General features: G+C 38.8%; 1 protein-coding gene across 7 annotated transcripts in view; it reads left to right on the top strand.

Moving 5' to 3' along the window:
* The window catches only part of PHLDB2 (pleckstrin homology like domain family B member 2), a 101904-nt gene that overhangs the window by 49010 nt on the left and 38771 nt on the right, over positions 1 to 14123 (top strand). For 5 of the 7 annotated variants that reach the window (XM_089512298.1, XM_089512297.1, XM_089512296.1 and 2 more), the window contains exon 7: positions 12794 to 12922. The exons of the other annotated variants lie outside the window; for them this stretch is intronic. In XM_089512298.1, the coding sequence (XP_089368424.1) occupies positions 12794 to 12922 (129 nt within the window). The remainder of the gene's footprint in view (positions 1 to 12793; positions 12923 to 14123) is intronic. 7 annotated transcript variants of the gene reach the window in all.

The following is a 14123-nucleotide window of genomic DNA, read 5'->3' as shown; positions in this document are numbered from 1 at the left end:
TGTGCATTGCTTACTGTTCACAGATTGGATTCACTCAAACTTCCTGGAGTACTGGAAGCCCATGAAAATGCTCATATATTTTGTTTATAATTGATAATGTATGTTTTCAGTCACGGTTTACTTTGTAAAACTGTTATATATTTTTTAAAGTTGATTTTAGTGTGAGGACCCCCATTTTTTCATCTGGGAAAATCTGATCTTGCTTCAGTTATCTATACCTTGCTAACTGCTAGATGCTATAATAGGAGCTCACAATATGAAATTAGCATGAACTCAAAATGTGGCAGATGACATAGGAATCATAATCCTTTGAACACTTGCCTAGAGTGAGGCATTATATGTGATGCAGGTACTGTGTTGTTGGGGGGGGGGGGGGAAACACATCTTCCTCATCATTTACATACACAAAACTCTGTAGGCGTAACAATACCTTGGACTGGCAGTAGGCCTGAGAATTGGGCATTGCAGGTGAGTAGTTCAGAAGTGGGATCAATATGGTAGATCATTGGATCCATTTACTCCAAAGGCTCTTTCTTAGCTGTGAAGGCCCTAAAATAAGCTTAGGGCTTATCCCACATACAATCCTTACACACACCATCATGGGGTTATCATAAGGAAGGGAAAAAAAGAAGAAAAGGATCATCCGGAATAATGATATGCAAAATATCCTCACCACAAATTGACAGAATTTTGGCAAGATTTTGGCAGTCATCTTGCCTCTCCAATATGAACTTGTCCACTGATTCATAAGGTTATCAGAGGAAATCCTACTTTTGAACATTATTTTCTGCAGAGCTTAGTCATAGATCTACATCAGAAAGAGCAATAAATTCAAATAGTGATTTCCTGTCATGGAAGCCCCCTTTTTTGAATAGAAGCACCTTGGATCCAGCCTAAAGAGTCATTTTTGTATGTCCAGATTGTGGAATGCTCTCCCTTGAAAGATTCACAGCACTTACTCTGCTCTGCTTCTTTTGGTGAACTATAATTTGGAATTGTTGTCTTGCTATCTTCCTATATTGTTTGATTCTGTTGCATTTTGTGTTATGTTTTTATTGATGAATGACAGTTTTACAATATAATTTTAGCCACACTGAAAACTCTTACTTTTGAAAACTAATGTAGAGAGTCTTTTTTAAAGAACAACAACAATAATAGATCCCACCTAATAACCATAAACATGTTTTAAAGGCATTTCGATCGATTACGTAACAATTATTATGACTACAAAAGATTTTATAGACTTTACTCATGTTTTCATTTATGTTACACACTCTCCATATACTAGACAGTAATTGAAGACGTGTTGTTGAATTTTCTATATGTTGGTATATTTAATCTTACACACATTTGATACGGTTTAGTGTTATTGTTTAATGTTTTGTAGCTTCCAGTAGCACTTCAGTAATGGTTTGAGGATAGCTTAATGAGCAGCTGTAGTTTGCCTGCTTATTAGGTATCATTTTACTCATTTAGGCTAGAATTCTATATTCAGTTACCTGAGAGGAAGTACCATTGAATTTAATGTTACTTTCATGTGAGTAGATCTGTATAAGCTTGCACAGTTAGTTTCTTTCTGCAATCTAAAAGCTTAGGTCGTATCATTTCCCTTCTCATATTCCATGTTATGGTATAGCTGTTCATTTCCAAGCAGCTGTTGTGGTTTGCTCCACTGGCGAATAGAGTTTAGAGAATAGTGAAATGATATCTGTATACAGTTTGTGAAAGATAAAACCAATTTCATTCATAGAAATATAGCACAAATTATGAGAATTCTGTTTGTGATAGTGATAGCTTGATGTTTATGGAAAGAGTGAAGGACTGGAATTAATTCTTGATCTTGAGCACCTGTTTGACAGGAAGTCTTGTGCAGATCCAGCTGACTGTTAAAGACCATCTGTTTCAGAAGCTTGTGAAATTCTTAAAAAGAGATATCATGAATGAAAAGATAATCAGTTTTCCATCTGAATGCTTAAAATAGACCAAAGGATTCGTAGAGTTAGAGGAGACCACAAGGGCCATGAAGAATGTCTGTACTACTTTTTTCATGCTTAGAAGGATGAAAACAACAATAAGAATAAATGAATTTTGGTCTATTAATGCACTCAAAATAAAATTTAAAAAATATTGGTCTTGACTCTTAATTGTCAGTTCTAACTAACATTTAAGCAAAGACCTCTTTAAGGATGTAGCCACACTGCAGAATTAAAGTAGTTTGACATCACTTTAATTGCTATGACTATCCTGTAGAATCCTAGGATTTGTAGTTTGTTGAGGCACCAGAGCTCTTTGACAGACCAGGTTGAATTCCTCACCAAACAACAAATCCCATGATTCTACAGGATGGAGCCAGTACAGTTAAAGTGGTGTCAAAATGCTTTAATTCTTCAGTGTAGTTATATCCTAAGTTCCGTCAAATCAGTGGATCTGTTCTCATTGGAACTGAAAATTGGATTTAGGGCTTAGTTTTACTGCAACACAAACCCAATATTTTTTTTTTTAAAAAAATTACAGCCAGAATTATCTGAATAAATTATGTTAATTAACTTACTCCAAATATTTTGAATAAAAATGATCCAACTGTATTCAAGATCAACAACATGGTGAACTATCATTTAGGCTAGGCTCTTTACTCTGTACTATGTATTTTCTAGTGCAGAATAGAAGAAGGAATAATGGGATTTGGAAAAATACTACTGAGAAGGATAGATGGAACAGTTACTACAGAAGAGAGTAATTATTCTTTCCACTGGCAGGTGAAGACATTTTTAATTGGGCAAGGCTTTTGAATTTTAATTATGGAGCTGTAGTTTGTGTGCAAATACGGTAATATACTGTATTTTTATATCTTCAGTTTTAATTATAGTTTAAATAGTTGTTAAATGTTATGTTTTTAATAAGGTTGATTTTAAAAAACTTTTGTAAATTAATATTCTAACTGGATCTTTTCAAATTTATTGTTAGCTGCCTTGAATTCCATTTTGTGAAAAAGGTGGAATATAAATCCAATAAATAAATTAATAAATAAGAATAAAATAAGAATTTTGCTATTTCATACCAGAGGTCTGTCTAGTCAGCACAGCAGCTAACCAAGGGTTTTTGGGTTAACTCATAAGCAAGACTTGAAGACAGTAACCTTCATCTGTTATTTGGCTCCCAAGATTTTGCATTCAGTGGGATGTTCCTTGGATGTGGACATGGCTTCAATGGACTTTCCTAAACTTCTTTTAAAGCATGGGTGAGGAAAGTTCCACTGAACCCCAATTTTATGGCCCATAAGGTCTCTGATGACCACTAAAGCTTGCCAACCTGTAATTTATTTATTTTTTACACTGATTTTTACCTAAATCCCAACTGGAATGTCTAAAGCTGAGATTGTCCCCAAACTCTTGGATGGTAGGAACATTAGAAGTTATTTACATTGGAGCTCCCTACTGGTCTGTCTAGCTAAGTATTATCTGCTGGAAGACTGTTAAAAGTGCAGAACATAGGAATGTTTCTCATGTTTCCCACATCCCTTTTGTTTAGTTCCTCAATGCCTCTGGATACCCCCAACGTTTTTAAAAAATTGGGCAGGCAAAAATAAATAAATAAAAATGCCCCAAATCTTGAAAAAATATTTCCCAAACATTTCTTTTTCTAAATACTGTACTCCACAGTTATTCCCACTCTGAGTAATGGCTGAAAGTATACACAAAATGTATACTGCAAGTAGGTTTCTGGGCTGCATTTTCTGCCAAAGTGGAGATACAAAAGTGAAGATTAACTCAAGTCTTAAGCCTAGCAACAGCCCCATTTTTTTCCAGCCTTGTTTTATCTGGATATGCCAAGGACTGAATTTAAAATGTTCTTATTACTGAGCAATCTAAGCCTTTTTAAGTGCCAATTCTGGGAAGAGGGTGGGATAGAAATCATATAAATGACTAAATAACTATCCAGCAGTTGAGCTGTTGGGAACTTGTGGTCCCACAGATGTTGAATTCTGCAGTTAATGGTCATTGATGATGGAAGCAATACTTTAACATCTGGAGAGTAACATGTTCTTTATCCCTGAAGACCTAAAATAGCTTTCCCCCAATAAACTGAAATTACCAGTTACACCTGCTAGAGAGGTATGGCAGGGCATTTTCTGCCAAGCCCATTAATTTGATGGGGCTGTGGTGGTGGTGCACTTTGCCTACACTTAGAGGCTGTACAAACCACCCCAACAGAGCAGCTTTGTGCAACCCATGGGAGCACCAGATCGGGTCCGCGGCAACCACACGCCATGGGCCCAATCTGGTGCTTTGCTGTCCCAAAAACGGTCGGCAAAAAAGAGCCGCTACTGCCGCTGCTGCGCTGGCTTTTCACCAGTTCTTTGACGCAGCACATCTAAATGCTGTGCCGAAGAAGGGGTGTGACATCACCTGTTGGGCGGGCGACATGAGACCGGCATCAGGGTGGAGTCAGGGCATGCAGCATGTTGTTGCCACACCCCACTCCACCCTGATGCCACTGTTTCTTGCAAGTCTGTACAACCCCTTAGTTTTGATAAAAGGGTTTGAATTTGTGTTGTGCCCCTGAATTTTATTATAACCCATTAAAAACTTGTTGTAACCTGCAGCTAATGCTGTAGGGTGTAATGGCTGCATTTGGACAGTCATCCAAAGTATGATGACTTGCTCTCCCTTACTCTTCCACTTGTGCTCAAGCTTCAGTGAGCTCAAGCCAAAGATCTTGACTTGCATTAAGACTGTTTCCCATTACAGTTTAATGAAAGTTAGGATTTTTCAGTCGTTTGGATGCAACACTGGATTAATGCAAGCCAGGCAGCATACATTAGGAGGAGGAGAGAATCATGGGAGGTGTGGGAAACCATGACAATTCATAAAATTTGGTTTATTTTTGAAGTTTGGGATGATCATCAAATATGACCCATGCTTCATTTTGTTGAAAAATTGTGTATCATTTCATAGAACCATATTGTTAATAAAAAATATGGAACATTGAAGACACTTGGCACTTAGGTGCTGGTTGTCTTTTCACTAAACCAGGAAGCTTCATGTGTTGCGTAAACCATTAAATTTAGTTAGTTCATATATAGAATGGCTTTTTTAATTGGATATTTAAAAAATTGCAGTCACAACAGACTTTGAGCTTTGCTTCTTCAAATTATGTTTGGCTGTTCAGAATTTGGTATGTAACTTATCTTGTATAGATGTGCAAAATAGCTTTTTCCAGAGGGCTGCTTATATAAAAAAAAATTTCCCAGAGGACAAAGGCTTTGATATAAGATGAGATTGGTAGAAAACAGGTGTTCCCAGTGGAATTTCCCCTGGAGGAAAGAGGTTCCTTGCCTTGTTTGTGCATGTGTGGTGAACAGAGAGGATTGGCAGCCTCCGGCCAAAGCTGGGAATCTAAGCAGGGGCACTTGATGGTGATATTTGATACAGTCACAGCTGCCAGACAGGAAAGGAAGTGCATCCAGGATGGGCTGTGGCTCTTAGTTTCCCCTCAACACTGGACCACTGCAGCTTTCATTTCTCTCTTGCTGCTTATCTCCTAGCCAGGATGCCCAGCTCTTCCTAACAGCAAAGATCCAGTGGAAAAGAAAACAGTGTGCTACGGTCTCTCTATCATGCATGTTCACCTAGGTGGAAAAAGACCTAACGTGAACAGGGGAAGGAAGTGGAGGATGGTAGCAGCAGCACTAAGAAACAGGAGTTTGATCTGGGCCAGCTCCCAGCTGGATTCTTGGCTAAGGTTGTGGGTTCCTTTCAGGCATCAAAGGGTATGTAGTCAGTTTAGGATTGGCTGTTCTATGATATGCTCTAAGCTACGCATGCGTATGAATCCCAGGACTTTCCAGCTGCCAGAAGGAAAAAAACAACCTGATTCCCTGCTAGCACTGCAAACTGCTATTTGGTGTTTTGGAACTTTAAAAAAAATCATTTACAGCTCTCTTGGTTTCTTTCTATAGATGTGTTTTCTGTTTCAGATGTTTTGTCTTTACAGCATCGAATTTCTAAATTTTCATAAAGGGCTGCGGATATATGTTTCAGTAAAAAAATGTATATGGTAAAAAAGAAAGTTATGAGATGATAGTTCTCTGCTTGAATGTTTGCACATGTGGTACATATGTGCCTTTAAAAAAAATCATTATCAAAATCTGAAAATCCTGTCATAAGATCTTTCTTAGTAGAGTTGGTGGGAGGTGGGTTTTGAATCATTCTGTTATACTGTACATTCCATCTAAAGTATTTCTGTGAATTGTTCTTGGAGATAAAAGGCATAGCTAACTCCTGTCCTTTTTTGACCTATACATTTCTGCTCTGCATAGCACCTGCAAATGCTCACTGGGAAGTATGTATTTAATGCTGATAATTTTAATATTTCAGATGTTTTATATTATCATGAATGGAAGTGATAGGGTAGAGGATGAAGGATTTTACAGGAAAGTTCCATGGTGTTTATCAATGCATTTTCAGTAAGAAGTCATTTCAGCATTTCTGCCTACATTTTCATTCATAGATGGGTTTGTGTACTTTTTGTGTTCGTTTTAAAAGAAATATTAGGAGCTTTTGTCTTTAATTGTGTTACTCTTCTATAGGAGATGCCACTTTAGGTGCAACAAAAAGCATGCCTGTTTTTATTGAGGCACTGCATCTTAAAAAGAAAAGGGAAATGACTCTTCCACTTGGTGTCAGATTTCCTTGTCCATCTGCAGCATGCAGCTGTTGGTCTTCCAAATTAATGGCTTCCCTTGTAAGATGAGCTCAATGATAGCCTTGTATTTAGCACCAAGGAATAATAAACTATATTCACTCTTTCTCTGTGGCTTCCTTGTTACTCTGGCACAGAAAAGTGTTTGAATTAGATGCTGTAGGAATTTAGTAAACTATTTTAATGTAGAATATAGTTAGTGAAGGTGCAATATCCTCTCTCAAAGTGTAAGATAGTATTTAGCTCTTGTGATACAAACATCACAATGGCCATTGTTCAAGAGGTTTTTCAGATTTTTCAAGACTGTGAAATGGATATTTAAGGCTTCATTGATGCTGTGACATTACTGTTGACACATCCTTAATCCTAGATTCTCAAAGTACATTGAACAGTTTATATTTTATTAAAATATTTCTTTCCAACCTTGTATCCAGATATTCCAGGGCAAAGTACATTATTTTAAAGCAATTGAACAATTTAAAAACTTCTTCCTTTCAGTTAGCCTCAAAGGTGCTACAAGATCTCTCTATAGGCTGGAACTGATGGCCAGGAAGGGGCAGCTTCTGCATTGGGACTGCAGCAAACACACGCTGCAGCGCCAATCTCCCCTGAACCTGGTCCCAATAGGAGTGGAAAAGATCTGCTCCTTTTGGGCCAGGAAAGGGCCACCTTTTCTGGCCCTGCCACAACCCCAGGGCGGCTTCAAGATGCTCCAGTGGCGTGTGGCATGTAAATGAAGCCGCCCACATTTGGGCAGCTGGCTGGCTTCCAGGCAGCTTCAGAGTGTGCAGCATGTAAACGCTGTACTCCCAAGACACTTGGAAGCAGGCTTTAATGCCTAAAATTTCAAATCAGATCAACATAATCAAAGTAAAATCTAAAGTGCAGTAGACCAAGACAGTTATGGTCAGGGAACTAAAAAAGTTTCAATGAACCTTTCAGGTAGATTTTAATGTGGCAGTAAAATGAGGCCAATAATGCCAGTCAAACTTCCAAGAGAAAGACATCAGATACCAAATTCAAAAGGTCCTCTCCCTTATCTCCCAATAGTCTGCTACTCTCCCACTGGGGGACAAAGTGGACAATCCCTTCAATAGAACTTAATGCCCAGATAGGTATATACAGGGAGAATGTATTCCATATATTCTTCCCTTGTTCCCTCAATTTCATATATATGTGTGTGTGTGTGTGTGTGTGTGTGTTGTTTTTTTAAACACTCTGTGGTCACCTTCCCAATATTTTAAAGAATTGTCTCTTAAACAGACAAGCTTCGATTAACAAAACTTCTAGCAGACTCCTTTTTACAAGATCTCACGTCCTCACCCCCCATTTTCCTTCCTGCCCTCTGTGTAGCTGGAGATTTTTTTTTAGCAGCATTGGCAATGGGAGGGTGGTGAAGGTGGGCTGTAGAAACACAGACATATGCAGTGTCAGGTTGCTACAGAATTTCTGCAGTAAATAATTCAATAAAGCTTGAACAGGGAAAGAATGGCCTGTGTGCTTCCTGGAGTAGGCAAATGCCTTCTGAATGCCTTACTGAGCATGCATGAACAGCAAAACAGAGAGAAAATGGGAAAACAGGTATGCATGCCTCACCAGCTGACCTCAGCATGTGGAAAAAAAATAGATCTGTAATTCTGTCCACCTGAATGTAAATTATAAGAAAAGTGGAGGTTTGTGGAAGTCATCCCTGGATTCATTTTGCAGGAAGCTTTTAAGTGGCCTCTAAAAGGTTCATAATGGCGGGTTATAGACCGCCTGTTTGGGGCGGGCTGCACCCGCCCCTTTCCCCGGTGTATCGGGGCCTCAGCTGTCAGACCGGCAGCCTCCGAGGCCCCGATCCGCCGCTTTGCAGGCTGCGGGGAAGCGGCAAAAGGCCGCTTCCCCGCAGCCTGAAAAGGGGTGTCCTTGGGGCTTCAAGCCCCAAGGACACCCCGCGGCGGCAGGGAGGAGGAGAAAGGGGCCGCTTGGCCCCTTTCTCCCTTGCTTTGCTGGGCGCAGCCGTCTGAAGGCTGTGCCCAGCGATGCAAAGCGGCGCAGCAAACTAGGAAGGAGCTCCGAAACGGAGCTCCTTCCTGGTCCGCACAAAGGGCGCACTAAGCGCCCTGGTGTGGACTAACGATGTCACATCCGCACCGCCTCGTATAGAGGCGGCGCGGTCGTCATGGCGGCCCCATGTGGAAAGGGAGCCGCCATTTTGTACGGACTCAGTCCGTACTAGGGTTAGGGGGGTGCGGAAGCACCGCACCTTCCTAACCCTAGTACGGACTGACTCCGTACTTTCATGGCGGTCTATAACCCACCAATGTTTCTGTTTACTTCTGCAAAGCTTATCCTACCTGGTTGTTGCATTTCATAGGTGTATATTGTTGTAAATAAATCGTTTGCTGAAACATGTTGAACTGTAGTTGTTTTTGTGGTCTTGTTTCCACATTATTTGTGCCTCTGGTCCCAAATTTTCTGTTGAAGAAGGAACAAATCTACCTAGTTAACTGAAGAATGCCTGTGCTTTCCTTTAGAAATAAACTCACTAGACCAAAAGCTACATGGAATCCCAATCCAATCTAGTGTATATATTCGACTATAAGTCACCCTAAGGTGTAACTCAATGGAAGGTTTGGAGGCCAAAATTATGGATGTTGTTATGACTTGCAAATAAGTCGGGAATAAAACCTAGGGACATGTATCAAAGGATCTAAAGCATGAAGCTTAGAAAACAATGCCAAAGAACTTGCAAAATCCCAGCAGCCATAACTGTTTGTGCTCACACTAAAGGCTGGATGGATGAGAGAGTAATGCGGGGTCAGTGCTTCCAGGACAGATCACACTCTTCCCTTTCACCAGGGGATGGCCCCTTTTTAAATAAGAGTTAAATTAGTACTTACATCGACCTGTAGATAAATCGACTCAGTTTTTTTGAATTAATTTTTTGACTAACATTTCTAGACTTATACACGAGTAATACCCTGTACTGTTCCATTGAGTTATAATTAGGTCAGGAAACAAGAAATGACCTGCTTTCAGGCTTTCCTTTCTCACTGTGAACACACAGTTGTCAATCTGTTAATGATAGGTCAGGACTAAGGAGTCAGTTCTCTTGCTCTACAGCAGGGATAGGTGCATGCTGAGAATGGCCTTATTTTCGTGATATTTCAGCAGCCAGAAATCACATCTAGTCACTTCCTAAAGTATTTCCTGTTCATTTCAGCCCCTCCCACCAGTTTTCAAGAGCAAAACTACACCCCTAGGAAAAGGCTTCTAGCATGCAGGTATTTTCTTTCATGGGTTGCATCTGCACTGTAGAAATAATACGGTTGAACACCACTTTAACTGCCATGGCTCAGTGCTGTGGAGTTCTGTACCTCAATTGTGTGAACACGCAATTGTGCAGAGATCAAAAGTTATATTTCTACTACAACTCCTAGAATTCCTAGAGATTATGCTCATGCTCTGTGGGGATTTTGGAAGATATAGGCCAGGGCTGCTGCCATACTATAGAAATAATGCAGTTTGACACTGCTTTAACTGCCATGGCTCAATGCTGTGGAATTCTGGGATTTGTAGTTTTGTGAGATATTTAGCCTTCTTTGTCAGAGAAGTCTGATGCCACAATAAACTACAATTCCCAGGATTCTTTAGCACTGAGCCAGGGCAATTAAAGCAGTCTCAAACTGTATTGTTTCTGCAGTGTGTTTTGGACTCTAGTCACTGTACATTACAGAGCAAGCTTAAAGCAATGCATAGTTAGCCGATAGGGTTAGAGCAATCGAGTGGAATCCCACAGATTTTATTGTAAATGCTAGAATCTTATTTTGAAAAATAGACAACTTCATTTTTCCAAGACCAAAGCACACTTAACAAATGGTATAGGGATACTAGCAAAAAGGTGACATCTAGTGGTGAGTGATATTGGCATGATTTATAACAGAAACACCTACATTTGTGCATTTCTGTTTTCATAATGTACACATACACATTTACGAACATATACACACATCAGTGGAAAGTGGGGCTGCATAATCCAGCAGGATCTGTTGAGTGGGGACTAATATAAAATGATGATCTCTGTGTTAATAATTGTTAACTGAATGGGAAACTTTATTCCTAGTGCAGGACCTAAATGATATTGCAGCAACCTGCAACATATTCATATGAGGGAATCCTATTTTTATTGCCCACTTGGGACTACTAGAGCTCCTTTGGTTTAACAAGAATAGATATTTCTATTATTTTATAAAAGGGATGAGTGCAAGAAAGGTTTGAATCTAGTTAGTCCCTTTAAGTACTATTAAGATTAATGTTGAGGCAAAATAGTGAATAGATCTGTTATGTACGCTACTGTGTTAATAGTTATGTACACAAAAGTTAGAAAAGAGTCTGCACTTCTTCAGAGGAGCCCTTCATTTTGACAACATGTGTTTTGTATATTAGTGCATGTCAGTTGGTACATTTTGTTGTTTTAGGTGATGTCTGAGGCAACCCAAGCTAACTGTAAAAATATCCCTTCCCATAAGAAACCGTAAGTTTCTTACAGGCATAAAACATCTGGCAGAAGAGATGATGAACTGGTGTTTGTTTTTGTTGACATCAAATAGCTAAACGGATTGGGTTATATTTGCAGTTTCTGTCTACATCACAGCCTTTTGGTGACTCCATATTCATAATGACAAAAGAACATTTTCTCCAGATGAAGTCAAAGATCTGTTCTTTTACTGTAAAATTACTGATCTGTTAAAATAAAATAAAAACACCCAGAAGCACTGCAACATTTATACTATATGTGCTCTACTTTGGAAATTAGCTAAATTAGCTTTAAAAATGCTTCCCAAAACAGAGACACAAAACACACTGCAGAAATAATCCAGTTTCAGACGACTTTAATTGCCCTGGCTCAGTGCTAGAGAATCCTAGGAAATGTCATTTGTTGTGACCCCTTCTCTAACAGAGAAGGCTAAATGCCTCACAAAACTACACTTCCCAGGATCCCTAGCACTGAATGAGGCAGTTAAAGTGGTCTCAAACTGGATTATTTCTGCAGTATGTTTTGGACCAGAGTCCCAAAATGCTTTTGATCTAAAACTACCAGAAACCCTGATTATTAGGGTGCTGGCTGACTGGAAGTGCTAGTCAACAACATTAGAGGATTCAAGTTTAGGAACCACTGGTATAAAGAGTTAGGCTCCATTTGTTTAAATGGGATGAATGTTTCTTTAGATTTCTCTGTGTAAAAAGGTTTTTCTCTTCCACAGAATACAGTGAGAGGCAAAACATAAACATTCAAACCTGGATTATTATATATACATAGTTTGGGAACTCACAAAATCATAGAGTTGGAAGGGGACTCATGGGTTATCGAATTTAATCCTCTGCTCATGTTCTCATTTTTTAAAATGGGGACTGAAATCTGAATGCCAAATTTATATCCATGATCTCGATAGCATTACCTTCAGGGTGAATTGAACCAGCTCTGTTCATTCAGCATGTTTGAATATTGAAACAGAATTTCCTGCACCAAACCAGTTGCTCTTCTTTGCTCTGCTTCAAATCCTCCTTTCACAGCTTATAAAACTGTATTAAGATCATTATATTTGTGCCACTGTCTGTCATTTCTGTGTCATATCTCCATTTATTTTATTTTGTAAAATCTTATCTTTTTCTGTCTTAAATCATCTTGAAACTAACCTACTACTCTTCTTTTTTCCTAAATAGCTAATACACCACCAATTAAAAAAAACTGATGGTATTTCATGTATCATATATATCATGTTTTCTATGTTTGGCGTCTGCCATGTTTTACTAAATGAATATGCAGGTTAAATGTTACAGCAAATTATTATTATTATTATTATTATTATTATTATTAACCTTTATATATGAAGCGCTGTAAATTTACACAGCACTGTACATACAAATGCAAGTTAATTGCTGCTCTCCAGCACATGAACATTCCTGTGACTTTTTGCACTGATCAAATCTCTTTCCACCCACCCCATCTTTTATCACCATTGCACTCAATGCACCATTAGAATCACTAACAACTGCTTGGGTTTGAAGGTAATTCTGTTCTTTATTTTTCTGGTTCATACTCCAGGAAAAAATAAAGCTTGATGCTGAGAGGGAAAAACTAGAAAAGCTTCAGGAGCTTTACTCCGAGCAGAAGACCCAGCTTGATAATTGCCCCGAGTCCATGAGGGAACAATTACAACAACAGCTAAACAGGGTCAGTAGCATGGATTCTATGAGTGTGTGTGTATGTCCACATAATTGTAACATGATCAAACACAGGTGTCCAGAGACTTTCTGTCTGTTGAAGGCTTTAGGGTGAGTTTAGTTCTTTGCTAACAAGAACACTGCATAGTGAAAAGATAACAGAATGCAAAGAGCTGGATTAAGAATCAGTTTGTGTTACACACTTTGAAGGTTGTCAACAAGGTAATACTTAATACTCTGTGACCACTGACTAAAAACGAGCTAAGCGTATGCAACTGGGATATTTAATTATAATTTTGGTAATCTTGCCATAAACGAAGTACAGACATTCTCAACACTAATTAATGTGACTTACAATTTAGCGCATAGATTTTATTACATTTACAATTGCTTTTACTGTTCTTGTTTGTAGCACTGCAGTACCTATTTTTTTTTACATTTTCTTGGAATTGTTCTTCCCAAAGCTCTTTCTTGCACTATAAGTTGTGTTTGAATAGTGCATTTTTATGTGAATTTATTTATTTATGTATTTATATTGCATTTGGGAATTGCTATATTGCAACTGGAAGAAGAGGCCTAAATATTCTAAAGCAAACAGTATGAAATTCATGGCGTCGCCATCAGTTGACAGGTGACTTCAAGGCACATCACACAAGCAACAGGAAGCAGGAGGTTGTATCCAGTAGTGGCTTTACCTTAGCAGAAACTTCTATTAGCAGAAAGAACTTACTTTTTGGACAGAACACTTTTCAGTTATCCCCACCGCCACCACCTATCCACTATAGATAGCCATACTCTATTGCCCCCTTAAGTTTATATTATTTCTTAATTTTTTAAAAAGCAGCCTTGTAAGAGTCCCATTACTGAAAGGCAGAATATAACATTATTAAATAAATGCAAAACCAGTTCCATTCTGGAGGGTCCTCCAACTCTCAGGAGCTTCTTTCTGGGAATAATAGGAGGCTCACATGTAGAGGAAAATTGGCAAATATCTGGTGTCTCAATTGGTGTTTGCAAAAGGGGTTTCCATTAAGGCCAATTGGGTCCAGTTCTCAGGATGTGAAGAAACATCTAAACCTCCACGCTCTAGAAGTATGCAGGGTATGTCTTTTACATTGCCTTACATTTATACTGTAGTTCTACAAGAACCTGATGCAATCTGTGATTAACAGAGGCCCCATACAGACTGCCAAAATAAAGCTGCTTCGGGT

Source organism: Sceloporus occidentalis, unplaced genomic scaffold (genome assembly GCF_023333645.1).
Source record: "Sceloporus occidentalis isolate IW3139 unplaced genomic scaffold, rSceOcc1.0.p SCAF_2, whole genome shotgun sequence".
NCBI lineage: Eukaryota > Metazoa > Chordata > Lepidosauria > Squamata > Phrynosomatidae > Sceloporus > Sceloporus occidentalis.
Note: the sequence above shows the minus strand (reverse complement) of the source record. Positions and strands in the feature narration are given on the sequence as shown.